The 20,723-nt window shown below is 38.4% G+C and overlaps 1 protein-coding gene across 1 annotated transcript in view; it reads left to right on the top strand.

Annotated features, from left to right (window-relative positions):
• Positions 1-20,428, top strand: part of LOC136885511 (intermembrane lipid transfer protein Vps13) — a 1,358,975-nt gene extending 1,338,547 nt beyond the window's left edge. The window contains exon 65 of the mRNA XM_067158109.2: positions 20,032-20,428. Coding sequence (XP_067014210.2) covers positions 20,032-20,070 — 39 coding nt within the window. The 3' untranslated portion in view covers positions 20,071-20,428. The remainder of the gene's footprint in view (positions 1-20,031) is intronic.
• Positions 20,429-20,723: the final 295 nt, after the last annotated feature.

The following is a 20,723-nucleotide window of genomic DNA, read 5'->3' as shown; positions in this document are numbered from 1 at the left end:
GATAAAGGAATAGTGAATGCTGTGAGTACCATACTATTGTAAGCTCCTTTCTTACGTATGTCTGGGTGCAGAGAAGTTTGTTGGATGGTGTTAATGGTGGTTAATATTACTCCATCTAAAGATGGAGATATGTATTGAATAGGAGGACAAATTAAATTCCTTTGTAAAGTTTCACATTCCATTCAGAAGTTAGAAATTTATTTTGTGTTGAGTGGTAAAATGACATGTAGCGAATATTTGTCGCTTGATACGGTAGGCTATATCTGGATTAGGAACACATTCGTGTGGAATTGACTAGTGGGGTGCATATTTGTCTTGTGATAGCCTAGTTATGGATACAGAAATTCTTCACTAATGAAGACAAAATTAAAATCTGTCAGAAAGTGGACTGGCGTCCGCATCCGTGCACAGAGGACGCAAATTTGAACTCGCATCTTCCAGTTTTGACCCGATCATTCGAGTTGATCGAAGTTTATTCATAATGGTGGCCAGTCATTCTTTTTTTTTGCAAGTTGCTTTACGTCACACCAACACAGATAGGTCTTATGGCGACGATGGGATAGGAAAGGCTGAGGAGTTGGAAGGAAGCGACCGTTGCCTTAATTAAGGTACAGCCCCAGCATTTGCCTGGTGTGAAAATGGGAAACCACAGAAAACCTTCTTCAGGGCTGCCGACAGTGGGGTTCAGACCTACTGTCTCCCGAATACTGGATACTGGCCGCACTTAAGTGACTTCAGCTATTGAGCTCAGTAAAAGTCATTCCTCCTGGTTGCACCTTGTCGAGTGTAACCTCTAATTCATTGTCTAAGAATGTAACCAGAAAATTATGTTTAAAAAACCACTGCTCCGAAATAAAAGGCTTCTACTGACGTTTGTTTTAGAAAGAGTGTGATCTGCAGTAATACTTTATTTTTATTAGCCCCCGTGCACATGTTTTCATATTTGTTGTTTGGTGTTTTTCACACTTTTCACTGCACTTGTTATTTGATAAGCCCCAGTGGAAAAGGTTTTCCTATTTGTTCTCTCATGTTTTCCACACCTTTTAATACTTTCCTACCGGGCGAGTTGGCCGTGCGCATAGAGGCGCGCGGCTGTGAGCTTGCATCCGGGAGATAGTAGGTTCGAATCCCACTATCGGCAGCCCTGAAGATGATTTTCCGTGGTTTTCCATTGTCACACCAGGCAAATGCTGGGGCTGTACCTTAATTAAGGCAACGGCCGCTTCCTTCCAACTCCTAGGCCTTTCCCATCCCATCGTCACCATAAGACCTGTCTGTATCGGTGCGACGTAAAGCCCCTAGAAAAAAAAATTAATATTTTCCTCTCACCTTTAGAAATGGTAGATATAATTTTCACTGTACCCGCGGATACACGGCGTAAAATGCCCTCATGTTGAAAAAATCATATCTAGTGTTTCCATATCCCTGTTGGACAGTTTTTATTTGTATATTCAGTAGTACGTTTTCTCACTTAACATGTTCGTTTTTGTAATTCCCTGCAGAAATGCCTTAACAAGGTTTTACTATGACCACTATATTTAATATGGATGGAGTAAAACTGGAAGAAGTGGATTGCTTCCAATATCATAGTAGTATTGTAACACAAAATATCTGTTCCCATGCAGAGATTACCAGGAGGATTCAAAAAAGAGTCCTGTTCGTCTATCAAACAAGAAATCTCCTGGTGGACAGTTGTGTTCCATTTTCCAAACTAATACAATACAAAATGTACTTTTTGCCAGTTACTATGTGTATACTTGAGACATGTACAGTCCATTAGAGATAAGAGTAGACTCCAAGCTGTAGAGGTGAAATTACTCAGGACCATAGTTCAGAATACGCTAATGGATAAGGCGTGTAATGTAAGGATCCATCTTGAAACCCAAGTTCAACAGCCAATCTCTAAAGCCGAAACTGGAATAGTTTGGACATGTTAAGAGAATGGAGCCAAGTCAAGCGGAAGGAAATCTGGATGGCAGAAGATCTAGAGGCTGACCAAGGAGTCAATGCATCAGCCAAGTGGAGAAGGGCAAGGCTGGAAGAGGTATAGAATGGCTCCGAGTAGAACAAGAGAAGCTATACCTGGACAAACAACATGGGCGAGCGCTCATATACCACACCCGGGCAAATGGAGACAGTTAAGCCCCATTCACAATGTAAACGTAACGTAACGTAAACTTAAAATTAACGTTAACTTAGAAGTTAGCGGCCATCTTATCTAATGGAACCATTCACAATGCGCCGACGTAAACTCAACTGCGAGTCCGTAAAATTAAGGGATTGCAAACTCCAAGCTCTTCCGGTTAATTTTACGTTAACTTTAAGAACCAGCCAATCAGAGCAGAGGTAAACATTGTGTGTTGTGCACGATATAATGACTTCTTTCGACGAAACACTTGTAATTCTCTTTCAAAATAATCTTTGTGTATAGGCTATGTATGATAGAAGGAAAAAGAATTGCAAGTACGCTGTACCGAAAAATAATAGGTGGAAATAAATATCCTGTAGCAATGAAATCTGACGGTAAATGGCGGGAGACAAGCTCGCAGCGCTGGCAAACGGACGAGAGACAATCCCTGTCATAAATTAAACAGTGTCCCTGTATATTTCTTAACATTATGACGGACTACTAGTTTACGAAAACGATATCATCCAAACAAATAGATCCAAACATCTCATCGGGGTGTGATAGACAGGGCCATACTCGTAGATGTCGGTAAAGGAGACTTTACATTTCTTTTTATTAGAAAAGGGGAAGCAAGGCAAACAGTTCAGGTTTCATCCACATGTCCAAAACGAACTGATGAGGGTCATTTCTTACAGTAGATTACCGAAATCGCCCTGAGATACCGTAACCTTCTTTGATTCAAGGGATGAACCCATTTTCTGCACCGTTGTTTAGATCGCCTTTTTAGGTACCGCAGGCCTACACAGCTCCCAGGAGCAAAGCAATAGATGTTTGAAGTAATATGAATTCCGCTACCATGTTGTTTGATTCTACTGAGCTACTGAAATATAAAACTGCGAGATAGCCCAAAACCCGACTTCCGTGCTAAATTTGATTGGCTGCTGTGTACTCTTTACGTTAATGTTACGTTCCTCCATTGTGAATACCACAAATTTTACGTTAATTTTACGGTTACGCTACGTCGTTAAGTTTACGGTTACATTTGCATTGTGAATGGGGCCTTAATTGTTGTTGATGATGATAGTTCATATAGTCCAGGCCTGTCCAACCTGCAGCCCACAACCCATAGTTTTGCAGGCTGTGGATACTTCTAATACAGCAACCTATTTCTGTTCAAAATTTTGTGCAGTTACGCAGACGTGCATACTAGCGACTCTGGTGGAATCCTTGTTCAAAGTTATGATAACAAGGAATGAATCCATTTAGTGTGTTTAAAGCATCAAGGTCAGGGAGATATTTTTATATTTGCTGTTTACCAGCCTGTTATCTCATTTGTCTGCATCCGCAAGGTTATGTACTCATTTTTATCTGCTCGTACTTATCGTTAGACAGATAGAGCAAACATGAGCAACATTAGCAAGAAGAGGAAAGTACAAGATGAAAATAAAAGTTATAAAGATACGTGGGAGTTGGATTACTTCATTGCAGCCAATAACTGCAAGTTGCAATGTGTTGTGTGCATGCAAATAATATTTACCTGTAATGAGGACAATGTTAATAGACATTATACCAGTAATAGTTTGTATGAAACGTAATTGAAAAATATGAGGGGGACTTCAAGAGTTGCAATTTTACAAGATTGCAAGAAAAACTTGAAACATCAATCAATCAATCAATCAATACTGATCTCCATTTAGGGCAGTCGCCCAGGTGGCAGATTCCCTATCTGTTGCTTTCCTAGCCTTTTCCGAAATGATTTCAAAGAAATTGGAAATTTATTGAACATCTCCCTTGGTAAGTTATTCCAATCCCTAACTCCCCTTCCTATAAATGAATATTTGCCCCAGTTTGTCCTCTTGAATTCCAACTTTATCTTCATATCGTGATCTTTCCTACTTTTATAAACGCCATTCAAACCTATTCGTCTACTAATGTCATTCCACGCCATCTGTCCGCTGACAGCTCGGAACATACCACTTAGTCGAGCAGCTCTTCTTCTTTCTCTCAATTCTTCCCAACCCAAACATTGCAACATTTTTGTAACGCTACTCTTTTGTCGGAAATCACCCAGAACAAATCGAGCTGCTTTTCTTTGGATTTTTTCCAGTTCTTGAATCAGGTAATCCTGGTGAGGGTCCCATACACTGGAACCATACTCTAGTTGGGGTCTTACTAGAGACTTATATGCATTCTCCTTTACATCCTTACTACAACCCCTAAACACCCTCATAACCATGTGCAGAGATCGGTACCCTTTATTTACAATCCCATTTATGTGATTACCCCAATGAAGATCTTTCCTTATATTAACACCTAGGTACTTACAATGATCCCCAAAAGGAACTTTCACCCCATCAACGCAGTAATTAAAACTGAGAGGACTTTTCCTATTTGTGAAACTCACAACCTGACTTTTAGCCCCGTTTATCAACATACCATTGCCTGCTGTCCATCTCACAACATTTTCGAGGTCACGTTGCAGTTGCTCACAATCTTGTAACTTATTTATCACTCTATAGAGAATAACATCATCCGCAAAAAGCCTTACCTCTGACTCCACTCCTTTACTCATATCATTTATATATATAAGAAAACATAAAGGTCCGATAACACTGCCCTGAGGAACTCCCCTCTCAACTATTACAGGGTCAGACAAAGCTTCACCTACTCTAACTCTCTGAGATCTATTTTCTAGAAATATAGCAACCCATTCAGTCACTCTTTTGTCTAGTCCAATTGCACTCATTTTTGCCAGTAGTCTCCCATGATCCACCCTATCAAATGCTTTAGACATGTCAATCGCGATACAGTCCATTTGACCTCCAGAATCCAAGATATCTGCTATATCTTGCTGGAATCCTACAAGTTGAGCTTCAGTGGAATAACCTTTCCTAAAACCGAATTGCCTTCTATCGAACCAGTTATTAATTTCACAAACATGTCTAATATAATCAGAAAGAATGCCTTCCCAAAGCTTACATACAATGCATGTCAAACTTACTGGCCTGTAATTTTCAGCTTTATGTCTATCACCCTTTCCTTTATACACAGGGGCTACTATAGCAACTCTCCATTCATCTGGTATAGCTCCTTCGACCAAACAATAATCAAATAAGTACTTCAGATATGGTACTACATTCCAACCCATTGTCTTTAGTATATCCCCAGAAATCTGATCAATTCCAGCCGCTTTTCTAGTTTTCAACTTTTGTATCTTATTGTAAATGTCATTGTTATCATATGTAAATTGTATTACTTCTTTGACCTTAGTCTCTTCCTCTATCTCGACATTATCCTTGTAACCAACAATCTTTACATACTGCTGACTGAATACTTCTGCCTTTTGAAGATCCTCACATACACACTCCCCTTGTTCATTAATTATTCCTGGAATGTCCTTCTTGGAACCTGTTTCTGCCTTAAAATACCTATACATACCCTTCCATTTTTCACTAAAATTTGTATGACTGCCAATTATGCTTGCCATCATGTTATCCTTAGCTGCCTTCTTTGCTAGATTCAATTTTCTAGTAAGTTCCTTCAATTTCTCCTTACTTCCACAGCCATTTCTAACTCTATTTCTTTCCAGTCTGCACCTCCTTCTTAGTCTCTTTATTTCTCTATTATAATAAGGTGGGTCTTTACCATTCCTTACCACCCTTAAAGGTACAAACCTGTTTTCGCATTCCTCAACAATTTCTTTAAACCCATCCCAGAGTCTGTTTACATTTTTATTTACCGTTTTCCACCGATCATAGTTACTTTTTAGAAACTGCCTCATACCTGCTTTATCAGCCATATGGTACTGCCTAACAGTCCTACTTTTAAGACCTTCCTTTCTATCGCATTTATTTTTAACTACCACAAAAACAGCTGCATGATCACTAATACCATCTATTACTTCAGTTTCCCTATAGAGCTCATCTGGTTTTATCAGCACCACATCCAGGATATTTTTCCCTCTGGTTGGTTCCATCACTTTCTGAATCAGCTGTCCTTCCCATATTAACTTATTTGCCATTTGTTGGTCATGCTTCCTGTCGTTCGCATTTCCTTCCCAATTTACATCTGGCAAATTCAGATCTCCCGCTACAATCACGTTTCTTTCCATGTCGTTTCCCACATAGCTGACTATCCTATCAAATAATTCCGAATCCGCATCAGTGCTACCCTTTCCCGATCTGTACACTCCAAATATATCAAGTTGCCTATTATCTTTAGAAATGAGCCTTACACCTAGAATTTCATGTGTCTCATCTTTAACTTTTTCGTAGCTTACAAATTCTTCTTTCACCAGAATGAAAACTCCCCCTCCCACCTTTCCTATCCTATCTCTACGATACACACTCCAGTGCCGTGAGAAAATTTCTGCATCCATTATATCATTTCTCAGCCATGATTCAACTCCTATTACAATATCTGGTAAATATATATCTATTAAATTACTTAATTCTATTCCTTTCTTTACAATACTTCTACAGTTCAGCACTAACAATTTTATGTCATCCCTACTTGATTTCCAGTTCCCTGTTCCCTTATCACCGCTCCCTAGGCCATCCCGTTTCCCTGAATGTACCTCCCTATTACCCTTCCAAACAAATTTCCTAACTTGTACGTACCACTGCGGTTTAAGTGAAGGCCATCCGAGCGCAGATCCCTATCTCCTACCCACCCATTAGGATCTAGAAATTTCACTCCCAGTTTCCCACATACCCACTCCATAGTCTCATTTAAATCCCCAATCACCCTCCAGTCAGTATCCCTCCTACACAGTATTCCACTAATAACAATCTCCGCTTTCTTAAACTTCACCCGTGCTGCATTTACCAGATCCCACACATCTCCAACTATGTTGGTACTTATATCAGCTTGCCTTACGTTGTTGGTACCAACGTGAAACACTACCACCTTCTCCTTCCCCTCCTCCCTCTCTTCTACTTTCCTCAACATCTGCCTCAACCTAATTCCTGGATAACATTCTACCCTGGTTCCCTTTCCTCCACACACTTTCCCCACGTGTCTAACGATGGAATCCCCCATGACCAGAGCCTCAACCCTACCCACCTCATTTGATCCCCTCCCCTCCTGGTCAGCCCTATCTTTCCTGATAGCTGCAGAAGCTACTTCCTCCTCCCTTTTCTCCTTCCCATGACCCTGTTCCACCTGTCTTTTCCTATTCTCTACTCTACATTTCCCTTTCCTACCTTTTCCCTTCCTCCTACTTCCATGCATCTCAGCAACAGTTCCCTGTCCCTCATCTTCCCTCTGTTGTTCTACCTGGAGTGACTCGTACCGATTTCGCACAGACACCTGTCCTGAATTCTGATCCTGAATAGAGCCCTTGGCCTGCAATCTCCTTCCCCTTAGAACGTTAGACCACCTGTCTTCTACAACTCCTCCCTTTCCTTCCCCTCCCTCTTGTACACCTACTGTAACCTGTACATTGTTTGAGGGAGTCCTATCTTCCTTCCTGTCTTCTGTGAGAATCCTAATTATCTCCCTCAAACTTTCCAACTCCTCCCTCATACCCCTCAATGCCTCACCACACCCACAATAAGTACACTCGCGCTCCTTAGCCATTCTTTACGGGGGAAAAATTTTAAATTAAAAAAATAAAGTAACTTATTTGCAAAAAAATAAATGAACGGAGGGATATATTGTCTGGGATAGTACACAACAATAAGGTAATTAATATACGACTACACTACAATACTACTTAGTCGTGCTCTATTTTTTTTAATCCTACAACCCCTAACAGGATAAAAACTGCTGTTAATTACTGAATATCGAAAGTAATACACAAGAACCAGGTATGTTTACAAAAATGTTGTCTACGTAGACCGCTGCATTAACTGCTTCTTACAGTGTATCATTGGAACTTGTAAAAGGGAAGAAAGCATTTAGTGATGGAGAAAAAGTTAAAAGATGTGCAATTGCTATGTCAGATGCATTTGGTGAAAGCATTTCATCTACAAAATTTTCAACAGTTCTCCTCTCTCATCAAACAATCTAAAGATAAGAACAGAGTATGGAAGGACAAATTATTACAAGTCATTAACCTCATTGTTGGTCCGTATTGACGACAGTGATTACATACAATTTACAAAATATTCGTTTAATGTTAACCTAGTCAACCTACGTGAAAGTGCTTTTTCTCTCACGAAATTCATGAAAAATAAGTGCAGAAGCTGCCTCAGTAATGATTCTACACCTACTAAGACTGGCAGGTACTAACATAGAAGTGGATATCCTTGCTTTGGTGAGAGAGTTGGACAATCCTCAGTGCTCACATTGATTTCTGCATTTTGGACTTTGGTAATGTATCCTGTTTCAACAATTTGGTTTACTGTGTTTTACTGTTATGTATATCTGAGTGAAACTTTCTAGTGTGTAGCCCTCAGCATGAATTGTCTAAATATTTTGGCCTCTAATCCCTCTGAAGATGGACAGGCCTGATATAGTCCAATCTTCAAAAAAGATAGAAAGACCTTATTCATTGCTATTTGCAAATGATTACTTTGCCCTCAGAAACTTCATCAATCACTACTAATCTGCATTTAGGGCAGGCGCCCAGGTGGCAGATTCCCAATCTGTTGTTTTCCTAGCCTTTTCTTAAACGATTTCAAGGAAATTTATTGAACATCTCCCTTGGTAAGTTATTCCCTTCTGTAACTCCCCTTCCTATAAACGAATATTTGCCCTAATTTATCCTCTTGAATTCCACTTTATTATCATCTGCAAAAAGCCTTATCTCTGATTCTGTTTCTTTACTCATATCATTTATATATATATAAGGAAACATAAAGGTCCAATAATAGTGCCTTGAGATATTCCCCTCTTAATTATTACAGGGTCAGATAAAGCTTTGCTGGGCTGAGTGGCTCAGACGGTTAAGGCGCTGTCCTTCTAACCCCAACTTGGCAGGTTCGATCCTGGCTCAGTCCGGTGGTATTTGAAGGTGCTCAAATACGACAGCCCCGTGTCGGTTGATTTACTGGCACGTAAAAGAACTCCTGCGGGACTAAATTTCGGCACCTCGGCGTCTCCGAAGACCTTAAAAAGTAGTTGGTGGGACGTAAGACAAATAACATTATTATTATTTAGATAAAGCTTTGCCTACTGTAATTCTCTGAGATCTGTTTTCTAGAAATATAGCCACCCATTCAGTCACTCTTTTGTCTAGTCCTATTGCACTCATTTTTGCCAGTAGTCTCCCATGATCCACCCTATCAAATGCTTTAGACAGGTCAATCGTGATACAATCCATTTGACCCCCTGAATTCAAGATATCTGTTATATCTTGCTGGAATCCTACAAGTTGGGCTTTGGTGGAATAACCTTTCCTAAACCTGAACTACCTTCTTTTGAACCAGTTATTAATTTTGCAAACCTGTCTAATATGATCAGAAAGAATGCTTTCCCAAAGCACGAGTCACTGCAGGTAGAACAACCGATGGAAGATGAGGAACAGGGAACTGTTGCCGAGAAGTTTGGAAGTAGGAGAAAGGGAAGAGGTAGGAAAGGGAAATGTGGAGTAGTGGATAGGAAAAGACAGGTGGAACAGGGTCATGGGATGGAGAAAAGGGAGGAGGAAGTAGCTTCTGCAGATGTCAGGAAAGATAGGACAGACCAGGAAGGGAGGGGATCAAATGAGGTGGGTAGGGCTGAGGCTCTGGTCATGGAGGATTCTATCGTTAGACATGTTGGGAAAGTGTGTGGAGGAAAGGGTACCAAGGTAGAGTGTTATCCAGGAATTAGGTTAAGACAGATGTTGAATAAAGTAGAAGAGAAGGAGGAGGGAAAGGAGAAAGTGGTAGTGTTTCACGTTGGTACTAACAATGTAAGACAAGCAGGTATAAGTACCAACATAGTTGGGGATGTGTGGGATCTGGTAAATGCAGCACGGATGAAGTTTAAGGAAGCGGAGATTGTTATCAGTGGAATACTGTGTAGGAGGGATACTGACTGGAAGGTGATTGGGGATTTAAATGAGACTATGGAGTGGGTATGTGGGAAACTGGGAGTGAAATTTCTAGATCCTAATGGGTGGGTAGGAGATAGGGATCTGCGCTCAGATGGCCTTCACTTAAACCGCAGTGGTACATATAAGTTAGAAAATTTGTTTAGAAGGGTTATAGGGAGGTACATTCAGGAAAACAGGGTGCGCTAGGCAGCGGTGTTAAGGGAACAGGAACTGGAAATCAAGTAGGGATGGCATAAAACTGTTAGTGCTCAACTGTAGACGTATTGTAAAGAAAGGAATTGAATTAAGTAATTTAATAGATATATACTTACCAGATATTGTAATAGGAGTTGAATCATGGCTGAGAAATGATATAATGGATGCAGAAATTTTCTCACGGATGTGGAGGGTGTATCGTAGAGATAGGATAGGAAAGGTAGAAGGGGGAGTATTCATTCTTGTGAAAGAAGAATTTGTAAGCTACGAAAAAGTTAAAGATGACAAGCACGAAATTCTAGGGGTAAGGCTTATTTCTAAAGATAATAGGCAACTAGATGTCTTTGGAGTGTACAGACCAGGAAAGGGTAGCGCAGATGCTGATTCAGAATTATTTGATAAGATAATCAGCTATGTGGGAAACGATAAGGAAAGGAACGTGATCGTAGCGGGTGATCTCAATTTACCAAATGTCAATTGGGAAGGTAATGCGAACGACAGGAAGCATGACCAACAAATGGCAAATAAGTTAATATGGGAAGGGCACCTGATTCAGAAAGTGATGGAACCAACTAGAGGGAAGAATATTCTGGATGTGGTACTGGTAAAACCAGATGAGCTCTATCGAGAAACCGAAGTAATAGATGGTATTAGTGATCACAAAGCTGTTTTTGTGGTAATTAAAAATAAATGTGAAAGAAAGGAAGAGATTAAAATTAGGACTGTTAGGCAGTACCATATGGCTGATAAAACAGGCATGAGGGAGTTTTTAATAAGCAACTATGATCGGTGGAAAACGGTAAATAAAAATGTAAATAGACTCTGGGATGAGTTTAAAGCAATTGTTGAGGAATGTGAAAATAGGTTTATACCTTTAAAGGTGGTAAGGAATGGTAAAGATCCACTAAGAGACTAAGAAGGAGGTGCAGGTTGGAAAGAAATAGAGTTAGAAATGAATGTGGAAGTAAGGAGAAATTGAAGGAACTTACTAGGAAATTGAATCTAGCAAAGAAGTCAGCTAAGGAGAACATGATGGCAAGCATAATTGGTGGCCACACTAATTTTAGTGAAAAATGGAAGAGTATGTGTAGGTACTTTAAGGCAGAAACAGGTTCCAAGAAGGACATTCCAGGAATATTTAATGATCAAGGGAAGTGTGTATGCGAGGATCTTCAAAAGGCAGAAGTATTCAGTCAGCAGTATGTAAAGATTGTTGGTTACAAGGATAATGTCCAGATAGAGGAGGTGACTAATACTAAAGAAGTATTAAAATTTACCTATGTCAGCAATGACATTTACAGTAAGATACAAAATTTGAACACTAGAAAAGCAGCTGGAATTGATAAGGTTTCGGGGGATATACTAAAGACAATGAGTTGGGATATAGTACCATATCTGAAGTACTTGTTTGATTTTTGTTTGCATGAAGGAACTTTACCAAATGAATGGAGAGTTGCTATAGTAGCCCCTGTATATGAAGGAAAAGGTGATAGGCATAAAGCTGAAAATTACAGGCCAGTCAGTTTGACATGCATTGTATGTAAGTTTTGTGAAAGCATTCTTTCTGATTATATAAGACATGTTTGCAAAATTAATAATTGGTTTGACAGAAGGCAGTTTGGGTTTAGGAAAGGTTATTCCACTGAAGCCCAACTTGTAGGATTCCAGCAAGATATAGCAGATATCCTGGATTCAGGAGGACAGTTGGACTGTATTGCGATTGACTTATCTAAGGCATTTGATAGGATAGATCATGGGAAACTACTGGCAAAAATGAGTGCAATTGGACTTGACAAAAGAGTGACTGAATGGGTGGCTATGTTTCTAGAAAATAGAACTCACCGGGCGAGTTGGCCGTGCGCGTTGAGGCGCGCGGCTGTGAGCTTGCATCTGGGAGATAGTAGGTTCGAATCCCACTATCGGCAGCCCTGAAGATGGTTTTCCGTGGTTTCCCATTTTCACACCAGGCAAATGCTGGAGCTGTACCTTAATTAAGGCCACGGCCGCTTCCTTCCAACTCCTAGGCCTTTCCTATCCCATCGTCGCCATAAGACCTATCTGTGTCGGAGCGACGTAAAGCCCCTAGCAAAAAAAAAAAAAAATAGAACTCAGAGAATTAGAGTAGGTGAAGCTTTATCTGACCCTGTAAACATTAAGAGGGGAATTCCTCAAGGCAGTATTACTGGACCTTCATGTTTTCTTATATATATCAATGATATGTGTAAAGAAGTGGAATCAGAGATAAGGCTTTTCGCAGATGATGTTATTCTGTACAGAGTAATAAATAAGTTACAAGATTTTGAGCAACCGCAAAATGACCTTGATAATGTTGTGAGATGGACAGTAGGCAATGGTATGATGATAAACGGGGATAAAACTCAAGTTGTGAGTTTCACAAATAGGAAATGTCCTCTCACTTTTAATTATTGCGTTGATGGAGTGAAAGTTTCCTTTGGGGATCATTGTAAATACCTAGGTATAAATATAACGAAAAATCTTCATTGGGGTAATCACATAAATATGATTGTAAATAAAGGGTACAGATCTCTGCACATGGTTATGAGAGTATTTAGGGGTTGTGGTAAGGATGTAAAGGAGAGAGCATATTTGTCTCTGGTGAGACCTCAACTTGAGTACGGTTCCAGTGTATGGAACCCTCACCAGGATTACTTGATTCAGGAACTGGAAAAAATCCAAAGAAAAGCAGCTTGATTTAGACTGGGCGATTTCCGACAAAAGAGTAGCGTTACAAAAATGTTGCAAAGTTTGGGCTGGGAAAACGTGGTAGAAAGGAGATGAGCTGCTCGACTAAGTGGTATGTTCTGAGCTGTCAGTGGAGAGATGGCATGGGAGGACATCAGTAGACGAATAAGTTTGGATGGTGTCTTTAAAAGTAGGAAAGATCACAATATGAAGATAAAGTTGGAATTCAAGAGGACAAATTGTGGCAAATATTCGTTTATATGAAGGGGCATTAGGGATTGGAATAACTTACCTAGGAAGATGTTCAATAAATTTCCAATTTCTTTGCAATCATTTAAGAAAAAGCTAGGAAAACAACAGATAGGAAATCTGCCACCTGGGCGACTGCCCTAAATGCAGGTCAGTAGTGATTGATTGATACATGCAATGCATGTCAAAACTGAATGGCCCGTAATTTTCAGCTTTATGTCTATCACCCTTTCCTGTACACACAGGGGCAACTATAAAAACTCTTCATTCATTTGGTAGAGCTCCTTCATGCAAACAATAATCGACTAAGTACTTCAGATATGGTACTATATCCCACCCATTGCCTTTAGTATATCCTCCGAAATACTATATATTCATTAGTCATCATTAACCTTGAGACCGTAGACAGCTTACAAATGAAGTTCAGGAGTGGAGTGGCATTCGCTCGCTCGCTCATTCACTCCTTCATTCGCCAACTTTGACTCCCCCCAAAAAAAGAGCTTACTATATGGACGAATATTATTACAGTTTATAAGTTATAAGTAGGGCTTGGAAGTTTAAGACCTATAAATTGGCTAAAAAGGACCTATACAAAGACCTAAAAATATATTTTTAAAAAAGGACCTAAAACTAGCAAAAAGGACGTAAAAGTGTGATTCAAATGTCATTTATAATTTTAGTTTTAATTACATAATTAATGAAAGAATGTGATGTTTACAAATACAAAATTCTGGTGGTATGCAAAATACAGTGCAAAAATATACATCAGTAAAATACTTCTTCCTTCAGATAGTGAATATTTTGGATGAACTTAACTTTTAAAAAAAAATAACTTCTTTATTGTTAAAAAAGAACTTACAGAATTTAGAATGAAATATTTTTTCACCTAGGATGAATTCAGTGAATCCGCAATGGACATCCTGGATACATCATCATTATAGACCGTTATGCCTTTCAGCGTTCAGTCTGCAAGCCTCTGAATGTACTAAATGTCGTCACAATCATCTATTTGCAACTAGTGCCGTGGCTTCATTTAGTTCTATAGCTCTTATCTTTAAATCTTTAGAAACTGAGACTAACCATTGTTGTCTTGGTCTCCCTCTACTTCTCTAACCCTCCATAACAGATTCCATTATTTTTCTAGGTAACCTAACCTCCTCCGTTCACCTCACATGACTCCACCACCAAAGCTGGTGTATGCATACAGCTTCATCCATTGAGTTAATTTCTAACTTAGCCTTTACCTTCTCATTTTGAGTACCCTCCTGCCATTGTTCCCACATGTTTGTACCAGCAATCATTCTTGGTACTTTCATGTCTGTCACTTCTAACTTATGAATAAGATATCCTTTCACTCCCGTAAAGCAAAGTTCACACATCAGTCATCATCAGTCACTACTGATCTGCATTCAGGGCAGTCATCAGGAGTCAGATACCCTATGTGTTGATTTCCTAGCCTTTTCTTAAACGATTGAAAATATATTGGAAATTTATTGAACATCTCCATTGGTAAGTTATTCCAAACCCAAGTTTGTCTGATAACAGATCGATGTAAAGATAATTTCATCTAGGAGCTGACTTCCTTCTTACAGAATTCTGTTGATTGCAACTGCGAGCTTGCTGTATTAGCTTTCCTGCACCTTGATTCAATCTCACTTACTATACTACCAACCTGGGAGAATACCCATCGTAAGTACTTGAAATTATCTACCTGTTGCAGCTTTGTATCACCAATCTAACATTCAATTCTCTTGAATTTCTTACCTACTGACATCAATTTAGTCTTGGAAAGGCTCATTTTCATACCATACTCATTGCACCTATTTTCAAGTTCCAGGATATTAGACTGCAGGCTTTCGGCACAATCTGCCATTAAGATCAAGTTGTCAGCATAGGCCAGCATAGGATTGCTTACTACATTTCCACCTAACTGAATCCCTCCCTGCCACTTTATACCTTTCAGCAGATGATCAGTGTAATCTATGAACAACAATGGTGAAAGATTACAGCCTTGTCTAACCTCTGTAAGTACCCTGAACCAAGAACTCATTCTACCATCAATTCTCAATGCAGCCCAATTGTCAACATAAATGCCTTTGGTAGATTTTAACCCATACACATACCATTTAATTGTACTTATTTATGCCTTGGTGTACCATTTATTTTCATTACTTTACATGATATCACTGCCACTGAAAAAGCATGCTTTACAGCAACCTAATGAGAGGAAATATCCAAGCTACTGTCAGATGTACTTTGTAAAGTCTTCATGTGTATGGTAGATCATAAAACAGTCATATACATGCAACGCCACCTTGCACAGGTGGCATTCAAATGAAGATTCATTCCTCAGACCCCGTGTCACACAGATTTTGCATTTCCATTATAGGATAACCTTCTTCGTTGTTGAGGGTATTTAGGTTGGAAAGTGTCCCCAGTGCCTGCCCTGAAGTCTCAGTGGCTTACCCCCTGGGCTTGGGCATCCTCATTTTGGATGATCTGACTACGAATCAACATTTACCAGTTCCCGTTTTGCAATTGAAGTTGTAATGATTAGCAGTGATGGAACTAACAATTCTATGAATATTAATGCAAGAAAGAGTCTGGATGATGAGCATACTCCAGAATTTAGAGCCTAATTTATTTTTCAAAAATTTTACTCATAGCTCATCGCAGATTTTAATGTCAATTATGTGTTTGTACATTTGTTGTTATGTCAATTCTGTGTTTGTACATTTGTTGTTATGTCAATTCTGTGTTTGTACATTTATTTAGTCATTAGATATACAGTAGAATCTCGATTATCCGTTCCTGGAAACTACGTTTTCCCGGAATATGCATTCAAATTACATGGTCCCACGAGCATCATAATTAAATCACGTTGTAAAAATCCCGCATTATCCGCTCCTCGAAGAAACGATTTCCCGGATCAACCATCCAGAAATTCCAGTCCCATCAATGCTAAATCCTCGATCAATCGTTTTTTAATAAATTGTATCTCTCAAAAGGATGCCTATGGCATACTTATGGATCTTGGCGTTAACGCCCCGTCATTGCGATAATTAGAGCAAGTACTCTGCCAATACTGGAAAAGTGATCGGCGGTGAACTTGCATAAGGGACCATCTTAGCATCGCATTCAGGTGGTATTGTTTAGAGAATCTCTGAAAATCATAAAGCAGAGAGTGGCCACAATTGTAATGATACACGGCGCATTTCGACAGCTATGCTTGAAGACGGAAGGAGTTTCGTCAAATGTAATTAAATTAAATTCTTTCAAGGTCCACCTATTCAATACAATGACGTTTTATTGTGATTCAATCACATGTCAAATGATACTAATTTCAGCATCTATGTGCCATCATCAGCCTTAAGTACAAATTAAACAAAACATTTCGTCAAATGTTCACACTTATAAAACGTCCACATTATGTCCAGGGTTAGATGTTAATATTTTTACATGTCTTCGATCGTACTGCCGAACAGGTTTTCAGCACTTTCTTCTGGGCACTGTAGAGTAACTGGGCTTTCAGGCAGGAATCGAAACTGCTCCTTCTTAACACAAATTTAGTATTTTAATATTGTCATACCGGTACACGATTATGTTAGCGAGAACAGAAGAGATGTTGCACCTTACATTAAAAAAGAAAGCCATGGGAGGTCTTGGAATTTCCTATTACTGTTTAGGTCCTAGTGTAAGACTGGGAATATTACGTTTTCATGTTAAAATACCAAAAACCGCAGTTGTTTTATTTGCGCACATTACATTTAAATGGTTTGTATCATTTCCAACTCGTAGTGGCATGTGCAGCGAGCGCGCTTTCCAGATGACCTCAAAGTCACAAATAACCATAAAGTTTTGATGATATTTCTTTTATCTTTCAATGTGATTGGATTATTGATGGATAGAATTGAATATAATGCATTTGAGAACTTTTGAGAATCGATACATACATTCGAAACCATGTTTTCGAGTTCAACATAACCTTTAAAAGTCGATGTAGACCTAATTTACGTGGTACAAGATTTCCAGAAACTGCCTACGAACAGTATACCGGAGACCAAAATAAAATGAAAGATTAAGAAAAGATGGGATTTCGCCATCATGTTAGGCGCTTTTGTATCTAATGTGCTTTATTTTATTAGATGAGAGAATTAAAAACTACTTTCGGTCGATTGTCGTTTGGCTTTGCGTTATTAGATTCTTCGAAGAACTTGGCTAATCAAAGTTGCTGAACTGAAAGAAGTTTTCACAGAAAACTGACAAAGATTCCCCCGTGAAATTGAATATAAAGTATCGAGATTTTGAACTCGCATACCGGTAATTAATGCGGTTTCGTGGTCTAACATGCTTGCCTCTCATCCAGAGGGCCCGGATTCGATTCTGACCAGGTCAGGCAGTTTTACCTCGATATAAGTCTGGTTCCAGGTCCACTCAGCCTACGTGATTACCTTTAATTGAGGAGCTATCTAATGGTGAGGTAGCGACCCCGATTTAGAGAGCCAGGAATATCTGCTGAAAGGATTCTTCACACTGATCATGCGTCACCTGGTAATCTGCAGGCCTTCAGGCTGAGCAGCAGTCGCTTGCCAGGCAAAGTCCCATTGGGGCTGTAGTTTGGTTTGGTTTAGGGGTTTTTGTAAGATTATAATTAGACATATTTCATTTTTGTGATGTTTAGCCAAATTGTGATGGTTTTCATTCATTCCCGGATTTTCCGTTTTCCCGTGTTGTACGTTTTATTTTCATGCTCCCTCGAAATACGGAGAATCAAGGTTCCACTATATTGCATTAAGGCTGAAGATGGCCAGCCAAGGCTGAAACTAGTCCCTAGTTTAGTAATTTAATTGAATAATATTGCATATTATAGTATTTGTAAAGGTGGACCATTACAATATTAATTTAATAATTATTATTGAATTTGGTCTCCATGAGTGATTCTTTGATGATGTTTTCTGTCTTCAGATCTAGTCCAAATTCTGCTAGTACATCAGAAAGGGATTTTGATCTATACTGCTGTATGCCTGTTTGAAGTCTACAAATGTGATGACAAAACTTATTTGATTATATTGCAGAAATATTTCATAGAATTTTTCAGATTGATAATTTATTCTACGCATGATTGGCCTTATCTGAATCCACCTTGGTATTCTCCAATTTCTCGATCCAGTTGACGTTTGGCATGTTTCAGGAGGGCTATGGATAGTATTTTGTGGATTGGAAAATAAAGGAACTCCTCAATAGTTGTTGGGGTCTGTTTTGCTTCCTTTTTTGAATAATGGATGTTTGACTGTCTTCAAATCAACTCGGGTTTCTTCAGTTTGCCAGATTTCATCTATAATTTCTTTCAGTTTTGTTATGAGATTTTCCCCTGCATTTTTCCATAGTGCAGTGATGCTTTGTTATTTTTCAACGATTGAATTTTCTCCTTAATTTCCTGTTTGGTTTTTGTTGTGTACGATAGAATTGTAATTTTTCTTGTGGCTTCTGACAATTGAGTAATTTAGAAAAATATTTCATAAGAATTTCACATTTTTCAGCATAGGTGTGGGCTATTTCCCTACATTTGTTTAGAACTGGAGTGAATGGGGGAGAGTACGGTACTTAGTTAATTTTTGTTTGAATGTTGTGTAATAGTTTTGAGAATTGTGCTTCTTGAAGTCACCTATTTCTTGTATTTTTTTAAATCTTTGTATTGTTTATGAATCATTCTTATTGATTTTGTGACTGTTTTTCTGACATACTGGAGATTTTGCATGGTCTTTTGATTTTTGTTGAATGACCAAGTTTGCCATGCCTGCTGTCTGGCTTTTATGAGTTGATCACATTTGTCTGCCCACCATGGGTACTTCCGTGTTCTGGTTTGAGGTGCTATATTTTCTGCTGCTTTTATCAGTCCTGCTTGGAGTTGTTGTCAATTTTGTAGATTCAGTTTTTGTGTTTCTTTAGTACATTTTCATTATACTCTATATTCTGTACATTATATTTATGATGTAGAGCTTTCTGAGTGAACTTTCTCTTTTCTGAAATGATAACTAGGGAAAATTTTGTGGGATAATGATAGGAATGTAGGTCTATTCCTTTAAGGACTTTATGTTCATGATTTCCATTGTGTTTCGACAAAAGATCATTATATGATCCGATTGATATTCACCTAGTAGTTGATTAGGCAAGATCCAGGTTTTGTTCTGCAGGGGTTTTTTCTTGTGAAAAATGTTGATTTGAAAAATAGGTCATAGTTTTTGCAGCTCTCAATGAGTCTTATGCCATTTCAGTTGGTCTGATTATGTCCAGTACTTCTTTTCTTTGCCAACTTGTGCATTGAAGTGACCTATGAGGATTTTGACATGACTTTTTTTATTTTTGGAATATAGTATAGTTGATTCCAGAATTCTAGAATTATTCCACTTTATCTGTGTTGTTCCTGTTGGCAATGTGATTTCATTAGGGAGTCAATTTTGTTTGCTGATTTTATTGTCATGATGAAGAGGCGACCTGAGCAAGACTTGAAATTTGTAATTGAATCAGGTATTGGCTTATCTACTATAAATTCAGTTCCATTTTTATTTTATTAAACATGCAAAGTTCTTAAAGTTTTTCCATAAAAATATTAATATCTGTAATGTGCATTATGATGCTCTCTTGAAAACATGAGAAAGATTCTTTTTTCAGAGAAACTTTTGTTTCTTAATGGTCTGTTGTGCCCATTCTGTTTGTCTTTCTCTTTTAGTAGTTTTTATAATATTGATATTTATTTCATTTTTCTTTTCAGTTGGTTGTGGAGAAAGCAAAGGTGTTGATGAAACACTAAGGAGATGAATGGAAACTACGCACAAAGATTGGCAACTGTCTCAGTGACTGTGCTTGTATCAGTTAATTTTGTATGATTATTGTGTTTCCTTTTTTTTTTTTTTTTTTTTTAAGCTCGTTAAAGTACTAAGGTGACAAAATGTATGAATCATGTCATGGTGATTATCCACTAACAAAGCTGGATGAAGATTGCCTCTAACTGTATGGTGAATGCTTCCTTTTTTAAAAATCTATTTTGTTCTTCTTAGGTTTGAAACTTTATGACACAATTTCCTTTTACACTGATTGAATGTACATTTTTTATATACAACTATTTTTATGAATGTGTACAGAATATATGTTATGTCTTTCAGAAACAATGTATTTTTTATTTCATCTTCCATCTCCCAATTTCTGTTGATTATTCAGGAGACCATTATTAATGCAAATTCTGAGAGAATGTAAAACAGTTATTTTGGTTTAATTAATTTGAACTAAACAATGGAGTATTCATTTGTATTGAATTTATTTCTCTCTTGCTGCATAGTCAGCACTCAGTAGTAGCTGTGGTACAAAAAATGACCAAATTACCTTTAGATTGTCATTTCAACAATACTATTGAACATGTGTAGCTCATTTCTTTTAGTAGTAGTACTACACTGATCAGCCAGAACA

This window comes from Anabrus simplex, chromosome 1, assembly GCF_040414725.1.
Source record: "Anabrus simplex isolate iqAnaSimp1 chromosome 1, ASM4041472v1, whole genome shotgun sequence".
In the NCBI taxonomy this organism is placed as follows: Eukaryota; Metazoa; Arthropoda; class Insecta; order Orthoptera; family Tettigoniidae; genus Anabrus; species Anabrus simplex.
This window is presented reverse-complemented; position numbering and strand designations above follow the sequence as displayed.